Genomic DNA, 23,410 nt, shown 5'->3' with positions numbered 1-23,410 from the left:
CTCACTTACTTCCCATGACCTAAAAATAGAGCACTTTATCGAAGGACACAAGCATCGCAAACAAAGATAGCAGCGGATTATGGGTCTGATTCATGTCTGGACGCAAATGCCATCGCATGGATCGCAATAGCGAAAACATGCTAATGCTTCCAAAGCTTAGCAGAGCATAGGGACGCCAACTGCTGCCTTCTCATATCCATCTGACGACATACAACAGCGCAAACATTTGTAAACCTAATCGCAGATCGGGCAGCCACCCAACTTCTGAGTCAACTCTATGTGAGCATGCTCGCTGATCAATTGCCGTGCATAGCGTTCTCACTAGACTGTTTTAGCAGAGCGCCGCTCCCTGCCTAATTTCAAAAGGGCAGAATGCGCCCTGCCCCTCTTGGCGGCACCGTGCAAAAAAACAACCTGCGGTTGCCATTCCCCACCCACAGTAAGCAGTGTTCTGCGGGTGGGGCAAATTGCAGTATAGAGATTACTGCTGGTGAATGGATGCCGGGCGCATGTACCTGCCATCTATTCACATAGGCATGAGCCCTTGGGGCAGCCCGGCATGTCCGTAAGTGCCGGGCACGCCCTCAAGAGTAGCGAAGTGGGGGCACGTCTTAAATACATGCCCCCTGTTCCCGTGACCACGCCCCCTGTCTGGCGGCAGACCTAGAGTGCGTGAGCACTGTGGCTCTGGTGGATGCGCAATGGTAATCGCTCCTCTTGCGTGACACATCAACTTTGGGTCCGGACATGAATCTGGCCCTGTACTCACCAATAATTCCTGATCTTTTAGATACTACATGGCAGCCCTTAAAATGTTAAAGACCAGTAGTTAAAAAATATACCCTGAAAGTACATAATTAAGCTCCTCCTCTAACCCACTGTTTTCGAACACCTTCCCAAGTGGTCTCTAAAAACATAGAACACATCTGAAACAACATAGATTGGGAATACTGGTCCGCCATAGAATATTTTGAAGAAAAGGAATTATCAGTGAGAATAATCAGCTATTTTTGCCTTCAATACTCCAAGGCAACCCTTACAAGGCGATGTACCCAACAATACTATAGGGTCGGCAACACGAATAACAAAGAATACATGATACTGCACAATCAAACATTTATTTAAGTGACTGCATGGAGGAAAAAAGTCTCCTAAATTATTAGTCAGTAAAGGAGAATATATCCAACTGATAATGGCTAGAGAAGGTATGGATAAATGTCCATAGCAAGATCTTAATTAAGTGGACCTGGGAAATGCATAGTGAAGCAGAAGTATTTTTTTCCCCAGTTACTGACACTTTAATTCTAAACTACATTTTGATCCCTTTATCTTAATGAAATTGTATTTTATTGCCTATATTTTGTATATTACCTATTTTTGGTACATATATGTTTTATACAGTGGCGTATCTAGGTGTAGAGTGTGCGGTGCACACAGGCTCCTTGGTCCAGGGAGGCCAACATTGCATACCCTGCACCTATTATACTTACCTCTCCAAAGTCCTGTGTCGTCAGCGGCGCTGCACAAATAACCAGGACAATGGCACTGCGCCCATTTTTCCAGAGATTTACGAATTCGCCGTACAAACATCACAGGAAACATGGTGCCCGCACCATGTTACCAGAGACCTGTGCATGTGCAGTAGATTCTGGCACGGTGCCAGAGTCAACTCACCTGTGTCGCCCGAGAGAGAGAGGCGGGGGCCTGCACGGAGACTGCACACGGTCCCCTTCTTCTCTTAAGTCACCCCTGGTTTAATATATGTAAATCATTCTTATACTTCCTACTATATGGCAAATAATCAAATCGATTAAATAGAATAGTAGTTCACCATACTTTGTTAACTTCCAGTAACATTGCTTTATATAACCAACGATCACTAGTGGAATGAATGCCCAAGATTCTTTTACAATAAGGCGAGTGCAATTGCACTATATTTTGGAAGCAGGCATACCCAAATATACAGCCATGGCCAAAAGTTTTGAGAATGACAAGTATTGGTTTTCACAAAGTCTTATGATGGCAATATGCATATACTCCCGAATGTCATGAAGAGTAATCAGATGAATTGCAATGTCCCTCTTTGCCATGACAATGAACTTAATCCCAAAAACAACAATTCCACTGCATTTCAGCCCTGCCACAAAATTATTAGCTGACATGTCAGTGATTCTCTCGTCAGTGACACTCTCAGGTGAGAGTGTTGACAAGGACAAGGCTGGAGATCACTCTGTCATGCTGATTGAGTTAGAATAACAGACTGGAAGCTTTAAAAGGAGGGTGGAGCTTGAAATCATTGTTATTCCTCTGTTAACCCTGGTTACCTGCAAGGAAACATGTGCAGTCATCATTGCTTTGCACAAAAAAGGCTTCATAGGCAAGGATGTTGCTGCTAGAAAGATTGCACCTAAATCAACCATTTATCGGATCATCAAGAACTTCAAGGAGAGAGGTTAAATAGTTGTGAAGGAGGCTTCAGGGCGTCCAAGAACGTCCAGCAAACACCAGGACTGTCTCCTAAAGTTGATTCAGCTGCGGATCGGAGCACCACCAATGCAGAGCTTGCTCAGGAATGGCAGCAGGCAGGTGTGAGTGCATCTTCAGGCACAGTGAGGCAAAGACTTTTGGAGGATGGCCTGGTGTTAAGAAGGGCAGCAAAGAAACCACTTCTCTCCAGGAAAAAAAATCAGGGACAGACTGACATTCTGCAAAAGGTACAGGGATTGGACTGATGAGGACAGGGGTAAAGTTATTTTCTCTGATGAATCCCCTTTCAGATTGTTTGGGGCATCTGGAAAAACGTTTGTCCGGAGAAGGAAAGGTGAGTGCTACCATCAGTACTGTGTCATACCAACAGTAAAGCATCCCGAGACCATTCATTGTGGGGTTGCTTCTCAGGCAAAATTTTTGAGTGAGCCCACTCCCTTGGCTAAGAACACAGCCATGAATAAATAATGGTACCAAAACATCCTCCAAGAGCAACTTCTCCCAACCATCCAAGAACAGTTTGGTGACTAACAATGCCTTTTTCAGCATTATGAAGCACCTTGCCATAAGGCAAAAGTGTTAACTTGGGTTATAAAACATTGAAATTTTGGGTCCATGGCCAGGAAACCAGACCTTAATCCCATTGCGAACTTGTGGTCAATCCTCAAGAGGCGGTTGTACAAGCAAAAACTCACGAATTTTGACAAACTCCAAGCATTGATTAGGCAAGAATGGGCGGCCATCAGTCAATATGTGGTCCAGAAGTTGATTGACAGCATACCAGGGCGAACAGCAGAGGTCTTGAAAAAGAAGGGTCAACACTGCAATTATGGACTCTGCATAAACTTAATGTAATTGTCATTAAAGCCTTTCACACTTATGAAATGCTTGTAATTTTACTTCAGTATACCAAAGTAACATCTGACAAATAAAGTCTAAAAACAAACTTTGTGAAAACCAATACTTGTGTCATTCTCAAAACTTTTGGCCATGGCTGTACAATGGAGCCTACACCATTATCTAACCAAGTTTATACACAATGAACACAAGTAAACGGTGCACCTGAAGAACACAGAGTAGCAATAAGCATTGCTGTGTCCACATCCACCAGTGAAAACATTGGTGTCAAATTATCCAAGGCGTTTTAGATGTTTATGAGAAGGTGAATGCATATTGCATATTGGGGATAGAGAGGACTGATCCTGACAATAGTCATTGTGGGATTCTCTGATTCTGCCTCTCATTTTTGATATTGAAAAGGCTGTCTGAAAGTATAACCATAATTCTGCCTGTTTGGTCTACCAAGCTGATAAAGTTTTTGCATCTCTATTTGCAAAAAATCTCCCACTAGGAGGCAAAAGATTAGCTCTTCCACCAGAAGCTTTTTAAATCATGGAGTTTAAGTTACATCATGAGGGGGTTTCGTCAAGATATATTTTCTCGTTGTGACTACTGTCCAGGGACGTAACCAAAAGGGTCTTCTAGCCCTACAGAAGATTCCATCATTCTGGCTGAAAAAGCAATGATGTCCACATAGAAATGTAATATCAATTAGCAGAATGCCTATACTCCACATACTCTTATCCTGAATATCAGTCTGTAGATTTACTACCTATAATAAGAGGGTTTTGGATATTGAAGTTATAGCAATACTGGACAAATGCAGAACTTTTGAACGGCTTTGCTGCCAGAACTGCTCTGTAAGATTGTAGACTGGAGCGCTTTGGTAGCCAGACCGACCCCCATTTTGCAACATCGATTGCTGCGTTCCTGGCACTGTGGAAAGAAGGTAAGCTCCCACATCTAATCAAAAAATAAAAAACACTGCCTGACTACCCAAGACAAGATGTAGAGCGAAAAATACACTGGGGAAGAGGAGGAGCTACATTATATAGCATCAGGGGGCATGTTTTTTTAACTATCTGCATTTACCTATATAGAATGGAGCTAACCTATTGTAAGGGTTAACATGGAGTATTCAAAGAGAAATTTAAATCATCAGTAACAATCTTCTAATCAAAATACTGCAGTGTTAAAAGGTAAAGATATTAACGTGATAATATTTACCACCTGCTATTTCAGACATGATAGGTTCTGTAAAACCATACACTCCTTTTATCACTTGTGGGCAACATAGCATTTTCACCAATGTCATCCCACAACAGAGACTGCAGTATGAAGTGTTTAAATTGCCAAAACAATAGGTCGACCTATGGCTGGCTGGCTAAGCTTTTGATAGGAAACAACCATTCTGTAAGCTTTCCCTGAATAACAGAGGGCCAATCCAATTGATCAGAGTCAAAATACAGTATACAGATATAAGTATTTCACACACATGGATGGCCACACTACAAGAGATACATATATCTCTCTGGTTGAGGGGCCAGATAAATTCAGATAGAAGTGCAGCCTATTAATGCAGTCTGAGTACAACTGTACAGACAGATAGTGGCGACTTTCCAATTGCATTATCCACCAGCGAATGATCATACATGGTACGGTTAGGGCTATACATGCTGGAATATCAGGCATTTGTGGCAAGTTTAACCTCTTAAAAATACTGTATTAATGCACTGAGAAAAAACAAAAAGAGGGGAAATACTACTGGTCAGAAATGCTGCTTGTGATCTTTAGTGCAGCCTGCTGGGCATCCCTGATTTAAATAGCCTCACCTGAAATAAGTATTTAATCTTCAAAAAGTTATACATTTTAGCTACACATTTCGTGGAAGTAATCTTGTCTCATACAGTTATTTCAAAGTTTTGTGACTCCTGATCAAATTTCTCCACCAAAATAACTTTCTGCAGCAAGTAAGAGAGTCTTGCAAAATTATTACACAAGTGGCAAAACTTTGCACCAAAATATTCAAAAGAGCACTTACAGTACTGCAGTATATTGGACAACCAAAAATAACACCAGTAATAAACTGGAATTTGGGATTCTTGTAAGAATGGAGACAACATAGGATAATTAAAATCATCAGTAATGCACACAAGTGGATTAACAACATTATTATTTTTCCATTTAGTCATATTTCATACACATACATACCTGTTAAATTTTGAGCTACGAGTTGGAGACTCTGCGCCTTCCAGCAACTGCCTAAAATACTAACAAGAGGCATAAAAAACAAATAAAAAAAAAATGTATTTGTTTTAAAAACTCAGTTATTTTGAAAGCATTTTTTTTGTTGCAAAAAGCCCTGTGTGTATGAAAGATTGCTACATCACTTGTTTAATCAGCAATATTACTGGTTTAACAGGTCTGTTCACACCTACGTAATTGCCTCCTTTATCCAACAGAACTTCTACTGCTTTTATCAACTTAAACATCTGCAAAAACAAACCAGTACTTTGTTAAAAAGCTGGTTATTTTGCACACAATGATAGTTATGGAAAAAGCACCTTTATTGTTGCACTAACTAGAACTAGATTTTAGTACGACCTTGTGTAAAACCACAACAAAAAGGTAAGAAACAGTGTAAAATAATGAAGGCTGCATCTTAACAAAACCTACCAACTATCCAAAGTGATTATTCTATTACTTTGTTCAGACACAGTAACTCAAGCCGTAATGCCTCCACATTTTTCATTGTTATTTGCGTTAGGACAACACACATTAGGCGCGTAGCAAGATTTACCTCATCACTATGACAAAACATGGGAGTGAAAACATTCTCGAGGAGGGAGAGGACATGTTCATAGGCTTCAAACAGGCATCGCATGGTTTGAAGCTTCACCACTTCATTGTATGGGCCTTCTGCAACTAGAAAATTAATATCAAATATAAAAATATAAAATTTAGAAGCTTGTGTCATGGTTAAGAGATAAAACACACAAAAGGCATCCAAATTGGTCATGTCTATCTAGAGATTTCTGAAACATGTCAAACTAATGCAAATTTTTTTTACATTTATGGACATAAATGCTGGGTACACACTGGCTGACACATAGGCCGTATCGTGCGTCGGCCAGTGTGTACAGACAACATGTCTGAAGGACATTGTTCATAAATATATTGTTAAAAAAAAAGTTTCCATTTATCTGGACCTAACCATATTCCTTTCTCATCTCTCAGGTATGCGCTATCCACCATCTTCATACTCGGAACTTTATGCAATCAAACTAATTTAAATGTATGTGATATCTTAAATTGTTGCAATAGTCCTTACCTGTTTTAAGTGAAGCATAGTTTATGATGGCATACTGGGCTGTTTACATAGTCAAACACAGGGCAATTTAACACCTTAGGACAGCTGGACATGTCTCAGATGTAGCCAGTATTAATCAGCCACAGTATATCTTAATAGACCTAAGGGCCTGATTCAGCAAGCAATGCAAAGGAGAGAACGCACGCATTTGGCAGATGTTTTTGTACTGCTCATACATATGCATCGCACTGCACGTGCTCGAACTAGGCAGTGTGATCGGGTAAGCATACGTAGACTATACGCAGCATGTACGCAGACCCCATCCGATATCGATAGACAGTAAGTTCTGTTTGTGGGTGGTGACGGGGATGGTCGGGCGAGCGCAGACGTGCCTGTACTTTGGGACGCCATTTTAGGGCGTCCATAATGAAGCAAGTGCGGCTACGGACGCAGTGATGAGACTCCGTGCACACAGAAGGTAGCCAAGATCCTGCGCGAGGTCTGGTCAACCACTATTATGCAAATGTGTTAGATGGTTCTCGATGTTTACGCTATCTTGCGTACTGATCAGGTTTTGAGTAAAGGGAGATGGGCGGCTTAATATAGAGCTGGGCGTCTGGATCTTGTGCTGCTGTCTCCGTGCGTAAGCATTGGTTAGCATATTCTCACAGCGGACGTGTGCGTGCGCTCTCTCCTTTGCGTTCCTTGCTGAATCAGGCCCTAAGAGAGCTGTACTCGAATTGAGCTGTGCTTTCAATCCACAAAGTATTCTATTCACAAAATATCCAAACTGAACAGTTAAAAAAACACGGAACATCTGAGAGCAGGTAATATCTAAATCAAACATTATATTTATGTAGTATTCTAAGAATTTTACTTTTTATTCAAGATCAACATGTACTAATTATTATTCTTTCTTATTTCACTCCATGGTATCTTCACTAAGGCTATTTCATCCTTCACTCTCCCTGCAGCTCACACCTCTGTATACATTGCAACCTCAATAATATACTCCCCTCTTGTGAAGACACATGAGCTTTTTACATCTATTTCTAAATTGACAATAACATCCACAACCTGTCGCCAATTTCTAAGTTCACTTCTCCTGAGACTGCTCTATCACACCTGAACCAGACCCTAGAACTAGCCCTTGATGAAAGTAGCTCCAGCTACCCATCAAACTCCACGTAGACTTATGCTGGCCATACACAGTAAGATTTTCTGTCCAACCATCCAACTAGTTGATTGGTTGGAATGAAAATCTGGTAACGTTCCAAACTGACAAGACATCTACAAAAAGTCTCACGTAAAGTAGAATGTCAGTGGAGTAAATCTTGTACTCCAAGTGACTTCCTCACATATAAGACTATCACTCTTATCGTAATGCACTGGATATTGCCAAACAAACATATTTCCAATCTGTCATCTCTGCCCAAGCCTCTAACCCCAAGAGACTTCTTACCCATCCCTCACCCAACCCACCTGCTACTATCAGTGCACAAGATCTTGCTTCCTATTTCAAGGACAAGATTGATAATATCCGAAATGAAATGGTGGGCTCTTCCCCAGCCAGTGCTACCTGAACCCACTGGCACATTCTCTTCATTTGACCCCACTAATGAGGATGAATAATCTACACTCTTCTCATCCTCCTACTCTATCTCTCCTCCTATACCCTCACAAATCAGTAAAGCTCTGTCTCCTGTGCTCATCCCACCCTTTAATTAAATCTGTAATCTCTCCTTCTCTACTGGTATCTTTCCATCACTGTTCAAGCATGCAGTGATCACTCCCATTTTGAAAAAACTAAATTCTGACCCTAACCCTCTCAAATTACTGCCTATCTCCTAGCTCCCAGGCCCGTCCAAGCTACTGGAAAGACTTGCCTATACTCACCTCACACACTTTAACACCCACAACTTATCACCCACACTTCAGTCAGGCTTTCATTCCCAACACTCCACATAGACAGCACCAGTAAATGATCTGGTCACTGCCAAGGCTAAAGGCCATTACTCACTTCTAATTCTTCTAGATCTTTCTGCTGCCTTTGACACTGTTAACCACTCTCTGCTCAAACACTACAATCCCTAGGTCATCAAGACACAGCCCTTTCTTGGTTCTCATCCTATCTAATCGCTCTTTCTTAGGTCCTCTGCTTTTCTCAATCTATACCACCTCTCTTGGAAAACTAATCAGCTCTTTTGGTTTTCAGTATCATCTGTATGCGGACGATACTCAAATCTAACAACAGAATTAATTATATTTCCACCGGCCAATAGTAGTTACCAACCTGGTATCTCTATCACTGTTGACAACTCGACAATCAACCCCACCCCACAAGCTCGCTGCCTAGGTGTCATCCTTGACTCTAAACGGTCCTTTGTTCCCCACATTTAATCTGTCTCTAAATCCTGTTACATACATCTAAAAAACGGGATGTAGTTATGAGACCACAGCCTCAATCCCAACACTACAATCCCGGCAGGGGCTTAACCATATGTGTTGAAATACCGACGCCGGGACCCTGACAGGACGCCGGACCAATTGTCCAGCGCCGGAGGTAAGTAGCGATGTAGCAGGAGATTGGGGGGGGATTAGGTTTAGGGACCCCCGGGGGGACTTAGGGTTAGGCACCCCCGCGGGGAGGGTAAGGCTAGGGGAGGGGGGGCGGGGGAGAGTAAGGTTTAGGCACTAACTGGAGGAGGTAAGGGTTAGGCACTAGGAGGGAAGGCTAGGCACCCCTAAAGGAGGGTTGGGGGGGGGGTTGAGGGGAGGGTTAGATTACTTACCTCCGCTGTCGGAATTTCCTCTGCATCGGGCTAGGGCTGTCAGGATTTGAACCGGCGGCTACACAGCCGCCAGCATTTCGATCCCATTCCCTAAAAAACAAAATTCGACCATATCTTACACAAGACACTGCAAAAACTTGAATCCATGCACTCATTATTTCCTGCATCGACTATTGCAATAGTCTCCTTACTGGTCTTCCCGAAAACAGACTTTTGCCGCTACAATCCATTTTGAATGCAGCTGCGAGGCTGATCTTTCACCATACATTCATTGTCTGCTTATCCACTCTGTCAGTCCCTCCATTGGCTACCGGTCTTCTACCGTATTCAATATAAAATATTTACACTCACACATAAAGCTATTAACCAAACCACACCAACATACATCACTTCACTTATCTCAAAATATCTTCCAACCCGACATCTCCACTCTGCACAAGATTGTACTTGTTCCCATGCACGGTTACAGGACTTTTATCAGGCTGCAGCCACCCTCTGGAATGCCTTCCCGCGCACAATAAGACTTTCCAATAGTCTCCAAACATTCAAGTGCTCTCTGAAAACTCACCTCTTCAGACAAGCTTATCAGATTTCAGAATCGCCTACATAACCTTTATAGCTTCCCAATCCAACTCCCTTCTTATAGTATACACATATCACATTTTCTTTCTTCAATTTCACATTCTCTTAACCGTAAGCCAACTTTACAGTGTGCCTGGATCATACAGCCCACCAAGAACATCTGCAATCGGGCTGGACCAATTAGCATTATGTAGCACCTATCCTTGTGTATCAACACCTCTTTCCCTATAGATTGTAAACCTGATGGCCGATCCGCCATCCTAGTGTCTATCAACCTTTAGACACCAGACAAGGCACCATGCCACGCGGCACTGACTGATCTGGTAGAATGTACCTTCCCATTTCGAAATAGGATTCCGTTGATGCCTTGAAAAAGCTAGTGGTGAAACGGCCATTGGCTAAATAGTGGCCACTGTCTATGTTCTTAAATAACATGATGTAATATCAGTTGTAATCCCGATTCTATGAATCAATATCAGCAGAGGGAGTTTTTTAGCAACCTGACAAACTTATGGTAGAAGAGAGCAGTGTGTTTATACCGCATGTTAAGCACGAGTGTCCGTGGAGCAGAATGGTCTCCGGATGCTTTACCGTTGGCATGACACAGGACTGATGGCAGCGCTCACCTTTCCTTCTCCAGACAAGTGTTTTTCCAGATGTCCCAAACAATCTGAAAGGGGATTCATCAGAGAAAATAACTTTACCCCAGTCGCAGAAGTCCAATCCCTGTACCTTTTGCAGAATATCAGTCTGTCCCTGATGTTTTTCCTGGAGACAAGTGGCTTCTTTGCTGCCCCCTTCTTGACACCAGGCCATCCTCCAAAGGTCTTCGTCCTGTGTCATTCCAACAGTAAAGCATCCTGAGACCATTCATGTGTGAGGTTGCTTCTCAGCCAAAGGAGTGGGCTCACTCACAATTTTGCCTAAGAACACAGCCATGAATAAAGAATGGTACCATAACAACAAGAGCAACTTCTCTCAACCATCCAAGAACAGTTTGGTGATGAACAATGCCTTTTCCAGCATGATGGAGCACCTTGTCATAAGGCAAAAGTGATAACTGAGTGGCTCGTGGGAACAAAACATCAAAATTTTGGGTCCATGGCTAGGAAACTCCCCAGACCATATTCCCATTGCCAAGAGGCAGGTGCACAAACAAAAACCCACAAATTCTGACAAACTCCAAGCATTGATTAGGCAAGAATGGGCAGCCATCAGCCAGTATGTGGCCCAGAAATTGATTGACAGAGTCAACACTGCAAATATTGACTCTTTGCATAAACTCAATGTAATTGTCAATAAAAGCCTTTGACTCTTATGAAATGCTTGTAATTTTACAACAGTATACCATAGTAACATCTGACAAAAAGGGTTAAAAACACTGAAGCAGCAAACTTTGTGAAAACCAATACTTGTGTAATTCTCAAAACTTTTGGCCATGGCTGTATAACCTAATTGGGACAAAATCACAATCCAAGTGGCATATTTCTAACTGCTTGTAATTGAGTAATAGCAATTAAGTCCTGGTAACTAGGGAGCCACCAGTACCTGGATCTGTATGATTAAAAGTGGGGGTTTCATTATACAAGCTATATATGTAAGATAGCTAAATCAATGATCAAAAACCGGGTTTGATTGTTGATAACAGAGCTATATGTATGGCTGATGATAAAAACTGTATAACACAGTGTAAGTGTGACATCTAGTGGTGTTTTGAAATATTGAGGAGGGACAAGTAGCAAGGCATGTAACAGTTTTGAAACTGTATTGAACTAAGTAAATTGATGGAACTTTACTGTGTCTCCAATGGGTTGGGTATGAAATTCCAGCTGTCGGGATGCCGCTGGTTAGAATATCGACAGCGGGATCATGACAGTCAAAATCCCGACCCCCATAGGAAGTGACGGTGAGTAATTTTCTAACCCCTGCCCTAACCCATCCCAATTTTAACCCTAACCTCCACCCCTAGTGCCTAAACCTAACCTTCCCCTCCCTAGACCCTAAACCTAACCTCCCCCCTGCACCCTAATCCTAACGCTCCCGGGATTTTGGCGCCACTATTCAGACTCACGAATACACCATTGGGTTTAGTAATTGGTAATTCATAATAGGAACTTGATAAGACAGCGGCCACCTTCGTAGCAGACATTCACCTCTCACAACATTGACACGTCGTGCTCCACAGTTTCCACGTCGGTTATTCGCAATGGTGCCATTTGTCCAGTCACGATAGACCTTCACCACAGCAGCACACAAACAGATCACAGTCACAAAATAATGTGACTCGACTGTGTATTTTCAAAGCATATTTATAAAGAATTTATTCTTTTAAATTATTAATGGTCTCAGTGGACTCCTGAAACTGCTCTTCTTTCTCTTTTGTGCTAATTTGGAATGTTCGTTCTGAGTTGTGCTTAGCACCTCTAGTAATAAAACGGATTCTGTGTCTGGGAAATTAGAGACTGATATAGAATACAAAATAAAAATAGTACAAGACCAAAGAGAAATCTAGCAATAACCTACTACTGGTGCGTGATAGAATTTGTTTGCGATTGTAAGGAATAGGATTACCCACCCCATTGGAAATATACTAAATCATCTTGCTATCTTGTATCAGTGGTGGCCTTAGACTATTGTTCATATAGGTGGATTTACTTTAGGTGGAAATTCCCATTTATTCATATTCCCTTTTGGAAACTAATAAGTGGACTGTAATCTGCATAAAATCTCAAACTTCGGGTTTAGAATATGCCTCACGCAGCACAATTGCTAAACTGTAGAGGAAGGAAGAAAGGGTTTCTTCTTCCTCTTAAACATAGCATGATCAGGCTTAACAGACTCATCACTCTCTTTGATATGTAGTACTTACCATATCAACAGCACTGAAGCATTTGTCCCCACGCCATCTTGCTGAGTTCTTGTAATAATACAAGGATCTCTCAATACCTGATTTGTCCACTACCACACCTTATACTTGCAAGAAGCACTCAGAATCAGGTTCTACCCATAACGAGACAACATTGAACTCTGACAATTTGAGATATAGGCAGTATGGAGTTCTCCAGAATCCACTCTGAAGAGCAAACTTTAACAAGGCAATGCACTGACTGCCCCAAACCTATTGTCTAACAGCTCACTAAAGGAGATAATGACCCCTGTGCAAGTGCACTACAATGCTTGGATTTCTTGAAGGAAGTGGAGGGACGGGTCTACTCGCCTACAATCATTGGACATGGTCATTGGGTTGCACCTAAGGTACAGTATATGCAACAGTCGGTTATATATACCAAATGCATCACATCCCTGGCTTCACATAAGCCACCTGTGCCTGACTGTCCACAGGGCAGTTTAGAATACCATTTTAAAAATGTATAATTTACTGACATTTTATTACAGTTACTTCTATAGCACACCTATTTTCCACAGTGTTTTTCAGAGAATTTCATTCATCAGTCCCTACACCAGTAGAGTTTACAATCTATATTCCTTAAGATGGGTATATTTTAGACAATATGTTGCACGATTCGGCGGATCTGGCCGACAGATCGTCTATGTCAGCCAGTGTGTGTGTATGTACTATGTCGGGCCATGCACGCTCCCACAGAGTAGTTCATCACATCGACAGACATGCAGTACATGTTGGTCAATCTGTCAATGTGATGAACTGAACGACCCCATGCATTTGGATGCTGCTGGTGAATGACATATTGTGCGGTCAGTCACCAGATTGTATGGTGTGTACGGACCGCACAATATGTAGTCCGTCGCATCGTGAGTTGCCTGGGTCGTCTGTCGCATTGTGGATCATCTGATGTGTGCCTACCTTTAAACACACATACACACTAGGGTCTTTTTTTTTTTTGTAAGTAGTCAGTTAACCTACCAGTATGTTTTATGATCTTTGACCTTTAATTAAACCCTTTATCAGATATGACAGATAAAAGAGAAAAGGGCAGACCCAGCAGTTGTGGAATAAATCACACTAACCCACGGTGCAACCACCCCAGCTCTAAAAATGCTTACTTGCAGGAGGGCACACCCAGAAGAAAAAGGCAGCTGGAGCTGCTAGTAAGGTGCCTGTGACGTAATACTATACTGAAGCCTTCCAAGTAGGAAGCAACTATGCTGCCTTAAGGTCTGTAACTTCTCCCAGATCTCAGCATGCAATCAACAACAGTCTACGTAAAGACATCTGTTTTCTGGTCTACCTGTGCCTAATGTGGGCCGGCATTGCAGAGGTAGCCCCCATCTGACCCCGCCTTACAAACAGGCCCAAGAGCTGAACCTTCTTTTTGAGCCTGTACTCTATTGTAGTCTGTGAAGCAGTCCAATGGGCATACACCGTTCTGGGAGAAATGTTGCAGGGATTTATTTGGGACAGGAGGATAAGTGGCTAAAAGAGTGATGGGAACATGCTACACCGGAAGGCGATAATGCTGCCAGACACACCTTTTTTATTTATTTACTAAAGTAGTTATATGAGCTTTTACATACTTATTCTTGACTGACTTAAATAATAAAGATCAACAATTTCTGAGGACATTTTTGTACAAAATATTTGTCAGTTAAATGATTAAAGTGTGCCTTTTAGATTCTTGTTAAATGTTAAAAATCTGTCATACATTGTTTTCTGTCAACAGTCTAACTTGCTTGAGGCATATAAAATGTGTAATATAGGTATATGGTGTTGGATAAATGACGCAGGATTAACTATGTAAATTGCAAATGTTTGGTAAAGGATGATTCAAATTATTTTTTTTCTTTTAGATGCACTCTATTAAAATTGAACCCTACAAAGTAGTTTGTATACATCTGACCCATGTTATTTGTAATGAGTTAAAATTTTAGATTCATTTTTGAAAAATAATCTCTACCATATACAATACTGTGCGAAAGTTTTAGGCAGGTGTGGGAAAAATGCTGCAAGGTAAGAATGCTTTCAAAAATAGAAGTGTTAATAGTTTATTTTTATCAATTAACAAAATACAAAGTGAATGAACAGAAGAGAAAACTAAATCAAATCAATATTTGGTGTGACTACCCTTTGCCTTCAAAACAGCATCAATTTTTCTAGGTGCACTTGCACAGTCAGTGATTTTATAGGATTATAGTCACGTTTATGATTTACCAATCGTACCAAATAGGTGAGAATGATCATCAATTTCATATGTAGGTTGAAACACAGTCATTAAATGAAATAGAAACAGCTGTATAGGAGGCTTAAAACTGGAGGAACAGCTACAAAGTATCTGTTACAAAGGTGAGGTTGTGGAAGACAGTTTCAGGTCACACACCATGGCAAGACTGAGCACAGCAACAAGGCACAAGGTAGTTATACTGCACCAGCAAGGTCTCTCTCAGGCAAAGATTTCAAAGCAGACTGGGGTTTCAAGATGTGCTGTTCAAGCTCTTTTGAAGAAGCACCAAGAACCAGGCAACGTTGAGGACCATAGACAAAGTGGTCGGCCAAGGAAACAGTGCATCAGATGAAAGACACATGATGCTTACTTCTCTTCGAAATCGGAAAATGTAAAGCAGTGCCATCAGCTCTGAACTGGCAGAAACCAGTGGGACCCAGGTACACCCCATCTACTGTTTGGAGAAGTAAGTCCAGAAGTGGTCTTCATGGAAGAATTGCAGCCAAAAAGCCATACCTTCGATGTGGAAACAAGGCCAAGCGACTCAACTATGCACGAAAACATAGTAACTGGGATGCAAAAAACTGGCAGCATGTGCTCTTTACTGAGGAGTCAAAATATTTTGGCTGTAGCAGAAGGCAGTTTGTTCGCCGAAGGGCTGGAGAACAGTACAATAATGAGTGTCTGCAGGCAACAGCGAAGCTTGGTGGAGGTTCCTTGCAAGTTTGGGGCTGCATTTCAATTGGAGATGGGGATTTGGTCAGGATTAATGATGTACTGAATGCTGAGAAATACAGACAGGTACTTAACCATCATGCATACCATCAGGGAGGCATCCGATTGGCTTCAAATTTATTCTGCAGCAGGACAACGACCCCAAACATGCAGCCAATGTCATTAAGAACTATCTTCAGTGTAAAGAACAACAAGGAGTCCTGGAAGTGATGATATGGCCCCTACAGAGCCCTGATCTCAACATCATCAAGTCTGTCTGGGATTATATGAAGAGACAGAAGGATTTGAGCAAGTCTACATCCACAGAAGATCTGTAGTTAGCTCTCCAAGATGTTTGGAATTTCCTCCCTGCAGAGTTCCTTCAAAAACGGTGTGCAAGTGTACCTAGATGAACTGATGCGGTTTTGAAAGCAAAAGGGTGGTCACACCAAATATTGATTTGATTTAATTTCTCTTCTGTTCATTCACTTTATTTTTATCAGTTAACAAAATGCAAACTATTAACACTTCAATCTTTGAAAGCAACCTTACATTACAGCATTTTTTTTCACACCTGCCTAAAACTTTTGCACAGTACTCTACTTCTGCAATGAGTTTTTGTGATAATTGTCAACAGTGTTTAGAACTAGTTATAACGTGCCCAACGATAGATGCTGCCACTCACTCTTCAAACTGTTATGTAGAAACAGAAAAGGATATAAGCTACATATATTTGTAACATACAGCATATGTAAAATGCTTTATATCTGGTCTTTCCATACATCTGGTTTGTATATGAAAGTTCCACCTGCAGCATATGAATGACACTGGACACAGTACAGGCTCACTGTTAGGTGTATACTAGCCCCATTTCAATCATATTACTAGTGCAATATAAACTGGAATGATTTATAGACCTACTTTTTTTTATTTCATCCACGATGAAAGGGTCGAATCGGATTTTATCGATGCTTTCTTCCAGACAATAGGTAAGATAGATTTTCTTCACCTCTTCATGAAGAGAGAGCATTTCCCCTTCAGATAGCTCCGGTCTTAAAATTTTGTCATTAAATTCCTCTGTACAGAAAACACATTCATATCTTAAACATTATATAAATAAGTTCAGAAAGAACATACTTTGGTGGTACCCCATTTCCCTAACCTGATGCAGGAAACTTTTTTTTATATAGAATCAGTGCATTTAAACTGAAAAGTACTTACTCTGCCAAAGTAAGGGATACAGATGAGTCCTCGCACATCTAGCCTCAATAAGCTACGCAGCGAATGAGCCGCCAGGCCCCACGCTACTAGCATCATGCTACTAGCATCTACGATAATACATCTAAGATGGAATGCGATGCAGCTAGGACGCACTAGGAGACTGTGCTGATTAATTTGAGATGTGAACTTGTATATCTGTGTGCACCTGAGTCGCACAACAGAACTTGAAATGAAAAAAGCGAGTAAAGCTGGGTACACACTGAGTGGTGTGTACAGCCGATATGTTAGCCCAATGGGCTTAAAGGCAGGTAAGCAATATAACAAAGTCATGAGAAAGGCAAGTCAGATGCTTGGTTGCATAGGGAGAGGAATCAGTAGCAGAAAGAAAGAAGTGATAATACCACTGTACAGGTCATTGGTACGGCCTCATCTAGAATACGGTGTTCAGTTCTGGAGGGCATATCAGCGACTGTATAAAGACAGGCAACTAAAATGGTGCAGTGCCTACATCACAAAACCTACCCAGAAAGATTAAAAGATCTTAATATCTATAGTTTGAAGCAGAGATGTGACAGGGGGACATAATAGAAAGGAAGAGAAGTATTAGAACACGAGAAACTGAAATTGAAGGGAGGTAAGTTCATACAAAGAGTAGTGGATAAGTGAAATAGCCTCCCATCAGAGGCGACAGAGGCTAATATAGTAATAGAGTAATTTAAACACAGTCTTTGGTTTTCATGTGTGTGTCAGGGTCCAGCAAAACATTAACATAAAAAATGGTCACTGACAGCGACGAGAATAGGCGAGGGACAGAGAGTTTATGCTTATGCATCGTGGAAGTGGAATGACACACACACTACAGAACTTTAGCAGGATGAGTGAGGCCACAACTAATCTAAGATCCCAGAGGAGATCAAAACATCGTTGCTATGTTCTGGCATGTTAAGCTAATTTGGTAATTAATTAAACACGTTTATATTATTTCTGAAAGTTGGATGAGTGCCTCCGTGCTTGTTTACTGGATACTATGTGCATTAATACCTGTTGATTACACACATGATGAATGCACCCCTGCAACTGGCTACAGTGCAAGACTCTTTCTGGAGATAGAACACACAAATACAGACACAAAATAAAACAGTACAGTTACCCTCGGCTTCAAATGGATTATATAACTTTGGGTGTTCCATTACCCATTTACCTCCCAGTGTTTGAATCAAGAGATCCACTAGCACACTGTTCTACTGGTACTATTTATTGTGATTAGAAATATTTTACCTGCATTTAAAAAACATTACAATACTCTTTCTATAGTCTAAAAAATTATGTTAATATGAATTTGCCTATGTTAATGAAATGTGACTACAAAGAAAAAGGAACCATTATTGTTTTTACAATGAATGGTGAGCTCTAAAAAGATTGGTACTCTGATGCATACATACTACATGCCATGCTTTATACATGCTAGTGGTTGTAACCAATTCAATGAATATCTACACATATTCTATGCCACCATGTGCAGTCCTTCTCATTTAACAGTGACAACCAATCAGATCAAGAAGTTGAACTTTTGACTTTAAGTGACAGAAAAAAATAAATTACCAACTGTCAAGCAGAACTGTAACACGTGTACAGCTCCCTCTTGCTTCAGGAAATTCATAAAGCGAAAAAGTAGGTCCTGCTCTGCCCTGATCTCCTTCAATTCTAGTTTCAGCACCTAGGAGAAAATGCAGAAATAAGAAAAAATAATACTAAAATACTTGACAAGAGACGTTATAATAGGAGAACTGTTGCTATGAAGCATCTTTTAAACATTATATAATGTTCAATTAAGTTGAACTCTACAGGTTTTTTTAAAATTGTATTTTAGAATTTGAAATAAATTGAGCTTTTATGGCTATCCTGTCAGTATCAATGGCAACAGGTGCAGCAGAAAGATATAAGTGGCACTGTAATATACAAACAGAGAGGGAGAGTGCTGAGACTATTCAGATGGCTGCCTTAATGTACACTAAAAGGCAATGAACAGAATCTGGTTTAGTTACACATTATCACACAGTATGTGTGTTTGATAGGATTTAGCAGGATCCCCAAAGTTGGTTAATGGTCCCCTTGCTCCTGCTGGTAGCATGCTTTTAGCAGGAGTGATGAGAGCATCCCCAGAGGTCAGGTGATCCCTGCATCTGGTGAAGCTCCAGACCACAAGTGAATAATATTGCATGGAGATGTGCAATTTACAGAATTCCAGAGAAGAGAACTTTCAAATTGACAAAAAAAAAAATATTTTATATTTTCAGTGAACTTTTGACAAAAAAGAAAAAAATAATAATATTTACATTTACAATTTTCTTTTGCACCTCCTTACAGGTCTCCTACTACAACACTGGAAATAATGATGTATTAAACCTCCAGTCACCCTCATTGCCCTCTAGATCATGTCTTTGTAGTTTTAACTTTCAGTACCAAATGTACACCAATTCTATATGAACGAACAACGTTCGTTCACTACCACCAGCTTACTCAACCCTTAGCCTAAGCAGCCATCAGCTTCCTAATGTAATGGAGAACAGTGTTGTAAAGTGATGACTTCTGTGTTGCAGAGATGTATGTACATTCATTCATGGGTCTTGAATCCCACACCATGTGGCACCATACACTAGTGGAATTAATTCTGGACACTTTTAGAAATTTAGCAAATTTGGCGTTTTATTTTATTTTTTTTAACATTTTATTTATTAAAGCAATGCATATTCTCAAACAATATACAAAATAGTCAAGAAAAATGACAATACATGTTAGTACAAATTGTGTCTTTTCAGATACATTAAATAAACCAAAAATTGCATGACAAACACTGATTTTCTACAGTTTATCTTCATGAAAAGAGAAACATATGGAACAGACAATACAACAAATAAAAAATAAAAATAAATACATTTAAAAAAAAGAAATATAAAAAAGATGTCTTTGTTAGCTCGCCTATTTCCACCCCCACTTTGCCTCCTCAAGCAGTACCCTCGAAAATTTTGTCTATAAACTAATAACTATAATCCAGGTTCACAAAACAATTGGAGGATCATTATCTACCATGCGCTGCATGAACCATATAGTGTTTGAAAACGAATTACATATCTGGTGTTTTAACAGCTGTAGAAAGGGTTACAATGTAACTCTCCGAAACTGCGAAGAAAGGTTCAACCTGTGTCTCCTTTTCCAGAGTAGCTCCCACCCACTCCATTCTAAAGAGATAGAAAAGCTTAGCTTTGAAAAGACTCATGGAAGGTGGTTCCGGCTTAATCCAGCTCTAAGATGGATTTCCGTGCCGCAGCACTCACTGCCAACAATAGTTTACGGCTTCCTCTTGTTATACGTTGATCATTAGAAATAATCCCAAACAGTGCCCATTCTGGATTTAGAGGTAAATAATTGATTAAATGTGTTATTGAATATGCACGAACATCAATCCAAAATTTACGTATTATAGGGCAATCCCAAAGGCAGTGTTTTAGGTCTGCTTGGGGATTTCTACATTTAAAACAGTGATGCGAATCAGATAAGCCAATCAAAAATCTCCTATGAGGGGAAAGATACGTTCTGTGTAGTATGTTAAGGAACATTTCCGTGTACATTACGGAAGGGAATAATCTACAGGCTTTGTAATGTGCGTCTAATAGTTCATCCACCTGCAGACTCGGAACCTGAGAGGTCCAAACCACAATACCTCTCTGAGATTGGGTGTGATCTAACGAGCTTCGAAGCCAATTATAAGCTGAGGAAATTGCCCCTTTATTCTGAGATTGTTGCCTCAACATCACATCGAGTAAATTATCCCAGTCAGTAGAAGAAAAATGTCTTATTACCAGACTGACATAGTGCTGTGCCAATAAAAATGCTACAGGGTATCCAGTTGTCACTGGGTATCTTTCAGACATCTCCTGGAACGTGAGGGGTCGGTGTGTCTCCAAATTTACCATGCATCTTATATTGGTCACTCCGCCCACTCTCCAAATATTAAAAGGGTAACCAGCTTGCCAGTCTTGAAAATCTAGATTTGATATCAATGGGAGAAACAATGTACTATGAGCGTTTAAATTATATTTGAGGCGTGTGATGCACCAGAATTTTCTGACAGACCATAATAAAGGGTTATCTCGATGTTGGGGTGAAATTTCTTGATCATATAAATGTAGGAAAGATATAAGATCACCCCCCTGAAGGAATTCCCTTTCCAGAGAGGTAGCTGCGTAGTTATCATGACAATGTAGCCAATCCTTGAGATATCCGAGATAGGCCGCCTGGCAATACAACTGGACATCTGGAAAATTAATTCCCCCGTTGGTTACAGTTTGTTGCAACTTTATAAGCCCAATACGGGGACGCTTACCCCTCCATATGAACTTCCGAAATAAGAAATTAAGTTGTTGTGTGTCTTTAGGTGTTAGCATCAAAGGTAAAACTTGGATCAAATATAACAATCTGGGGAATGACACCATCTTGATTAAATTTGCCCTGCCTGTATAAGATAGTGGCAGTGTTTTCCAGCCCTCCAGCTCACCAGACACCCCCCGAATAGCAGACGTGTAGTTCAGCTCGTACAGAAGGCTTAGCTTCCGTGGTATAACAATACCCAAATAGGTTATAAAATCTGATCTCCATTTTAGTTCAGCCTCCCCCAAACCATTCATCAAAAAGTTTCCGGAGCCCAGTCTAAGTGCTACCGACTTTGACAAATTAACCTGGAATCCCGAGCAGTCTCCAAATTGTTTTAAAATATTAAATATTTTAGGTAGTGACTCAGCTGGTTTTGATATATAAAGCAGAATATCATCTGCAAAAGCGGTGAGTTTTATTTCCTACTTTGATCCCATGAAATTCCAAGTCATTATGCAATAGACGCAGCAATGGATCTATTGCCAAATTAAATAGAATTGGAGACAGGGGACAACCCTGACGAGTTCCTCGAAATATAGTAATTGGCACACTGTTGTGGGCATTTATTTGTAGGGTGGTGGTTGGCGAGGCATATAGGTAACGGATTAGATCAATAAACAAAGAGGGGAAGTTTCTAGCTTCAAGCACCGAATATAGATGTGGCCAAAGAACTGTGTCGAAAGCTTTTGTTGTGTCTAAACTCAATAATATATTTTTAGAAGCAGGTGTTTGTGAAGAGGCAATTGTTGCCGCTATGGCTGAGCGAATGCCTTTAAGAGTGTGTGTTTCGTACAAATCCTAATTGATGTACTGTTAGTATTTGGGGGAGTATGTTTTGTAATCTGTCTGCCATGAGTTTTGCAAATATTTTTATATCCGAATTAAGCAGCGTTATTGGTCTGTATGTATCTATTTCCTGAGGGTTTCGATTGGGCTTGGGGATCAAAATAGTATAAGCAGAGTTAAAATAGGGAAAGGGTGTATGGTTCTGTAAGATATTATTGAATAGTTCTACTAAAGTAGGGGCTATGTGTGATTGGAGCATCTTGTAAAACTCATTTGACAACCCATCCGGGCCCGGGGACTTATGGAGATGTAGCTGAGAAATAGCCGAACTAACTTCTGAAAGTGTAACGGGCAGACTAAGCGACTCAGACTGCTCTACAGATATGCTAGGTAAATGCGCTGCTTGCATTAGTCGGCTATGATGATCTGCATCAAAGGGAAGAGTTGAATATAGGGTACTAAAATAATTATCAAATTGTTCCAGGATGCTCTTGGAATCAGTCAATATTTGGTTAGTTTGAGGGTGACATATTGCCGTTATATATCGTTTATATGTCTTACTTTTGGACATTGTTGCTAAGAGGCGACCAGTCTTATTGCCCCATTTATAATATTTAAATTTAGAGAAAATTAAATTCCATTGGTCTTGTGACAATAAAAAGTCATTTAATAACTGTTGTGCTTCGTTGTATCTAGTTAACGACTCGTCACATGGGTTAGCTATATGATTTTGTAAGGCCAAATTCAATGAATCATGTAGTGCGAGGTAGTCAGCATTTGACTTTTTTTTTTAAAATCGAGATACATAGTCTATAATGTGGCCTCTTAAGATGGTTTTTGATGTGCCCCAAAATAAAGTAGGATTATCCCAGTGGTCTATGTTGTCATCTACAAACAACATCCATTTATCAGTCAGAAATTGTCTGAAATCAGCCGAGTTGTACAAGTAGCTGGGAAATCGCCATCCTCTCTGTCCTCCCGCCTGTTGTGTTCTTTCCAAGGTCACCGATATAGGAGCATGGTCTGAAACAACAATATTCAAAAGATTCGTTTCTCCCACCCGTGTAACCAAGGAATCAGATAGTAAATGAGATCTATTCTAGAACAGG

The 23,410-nt window shown here is 40.6% G+C and overlaps 1 protein-coding gene across 5 annotated transcripts in view; it reads right to left on the bottom strand.

Moving 5' to 3' along the window:
• SNX14 (sorting nexin 14) overlaps positions 1-23,410 on the bottom strand; it is a 146,814-nt gene that overhangs the window by 78,837 nt on the left and 44,567 nt on the right. For all 5 annotated transcript variants that reach the window (XM_088472009.1, XM_088472007.1, XM_088472010.1 and 2 more), the window contains exons 12-15: positions 18,687-18,801; positions 16,785-16,940; positions 6,128-6,252; positions 5,539-5,597 (exon numbers count right to left, since the gene is read on the bottom strand). In XM_088472009.1, coding sequence (XP_088328135.1) covers positions 5,539-5,597; positions 6,128-6,252; positions 16,785-16,940; positions 18,687-18,801 — 455 coding nt within the window. The remainder of the gene's footprint in view (positions 1-5,538; positions 5,598-6,127; positions 6,253-16,784; positions 16,941-18,686; positions 18,802-23,410) is intronic.

Source organism: Taudactylus pleione, unplaced genomic scaffold (genome assembly GCF_031769625.1).
Source record: "Taudactylus pleione unplaced genomic scaffold, aTauple2 ptg000015l, whole genome shotgun sequence".
Classification (NCBI taxonomy): Eukaryota; Metazoa; Chordata; class Amphibia; order Anura; family Myobatrachidae; genus Taudactylus; species Taudactylus pleione.
The sequence above is the reverse complement of the archived record's forward strand: the minus strand, read 5'-3'. Positions and strand labels throughout refer to the sequence as shown.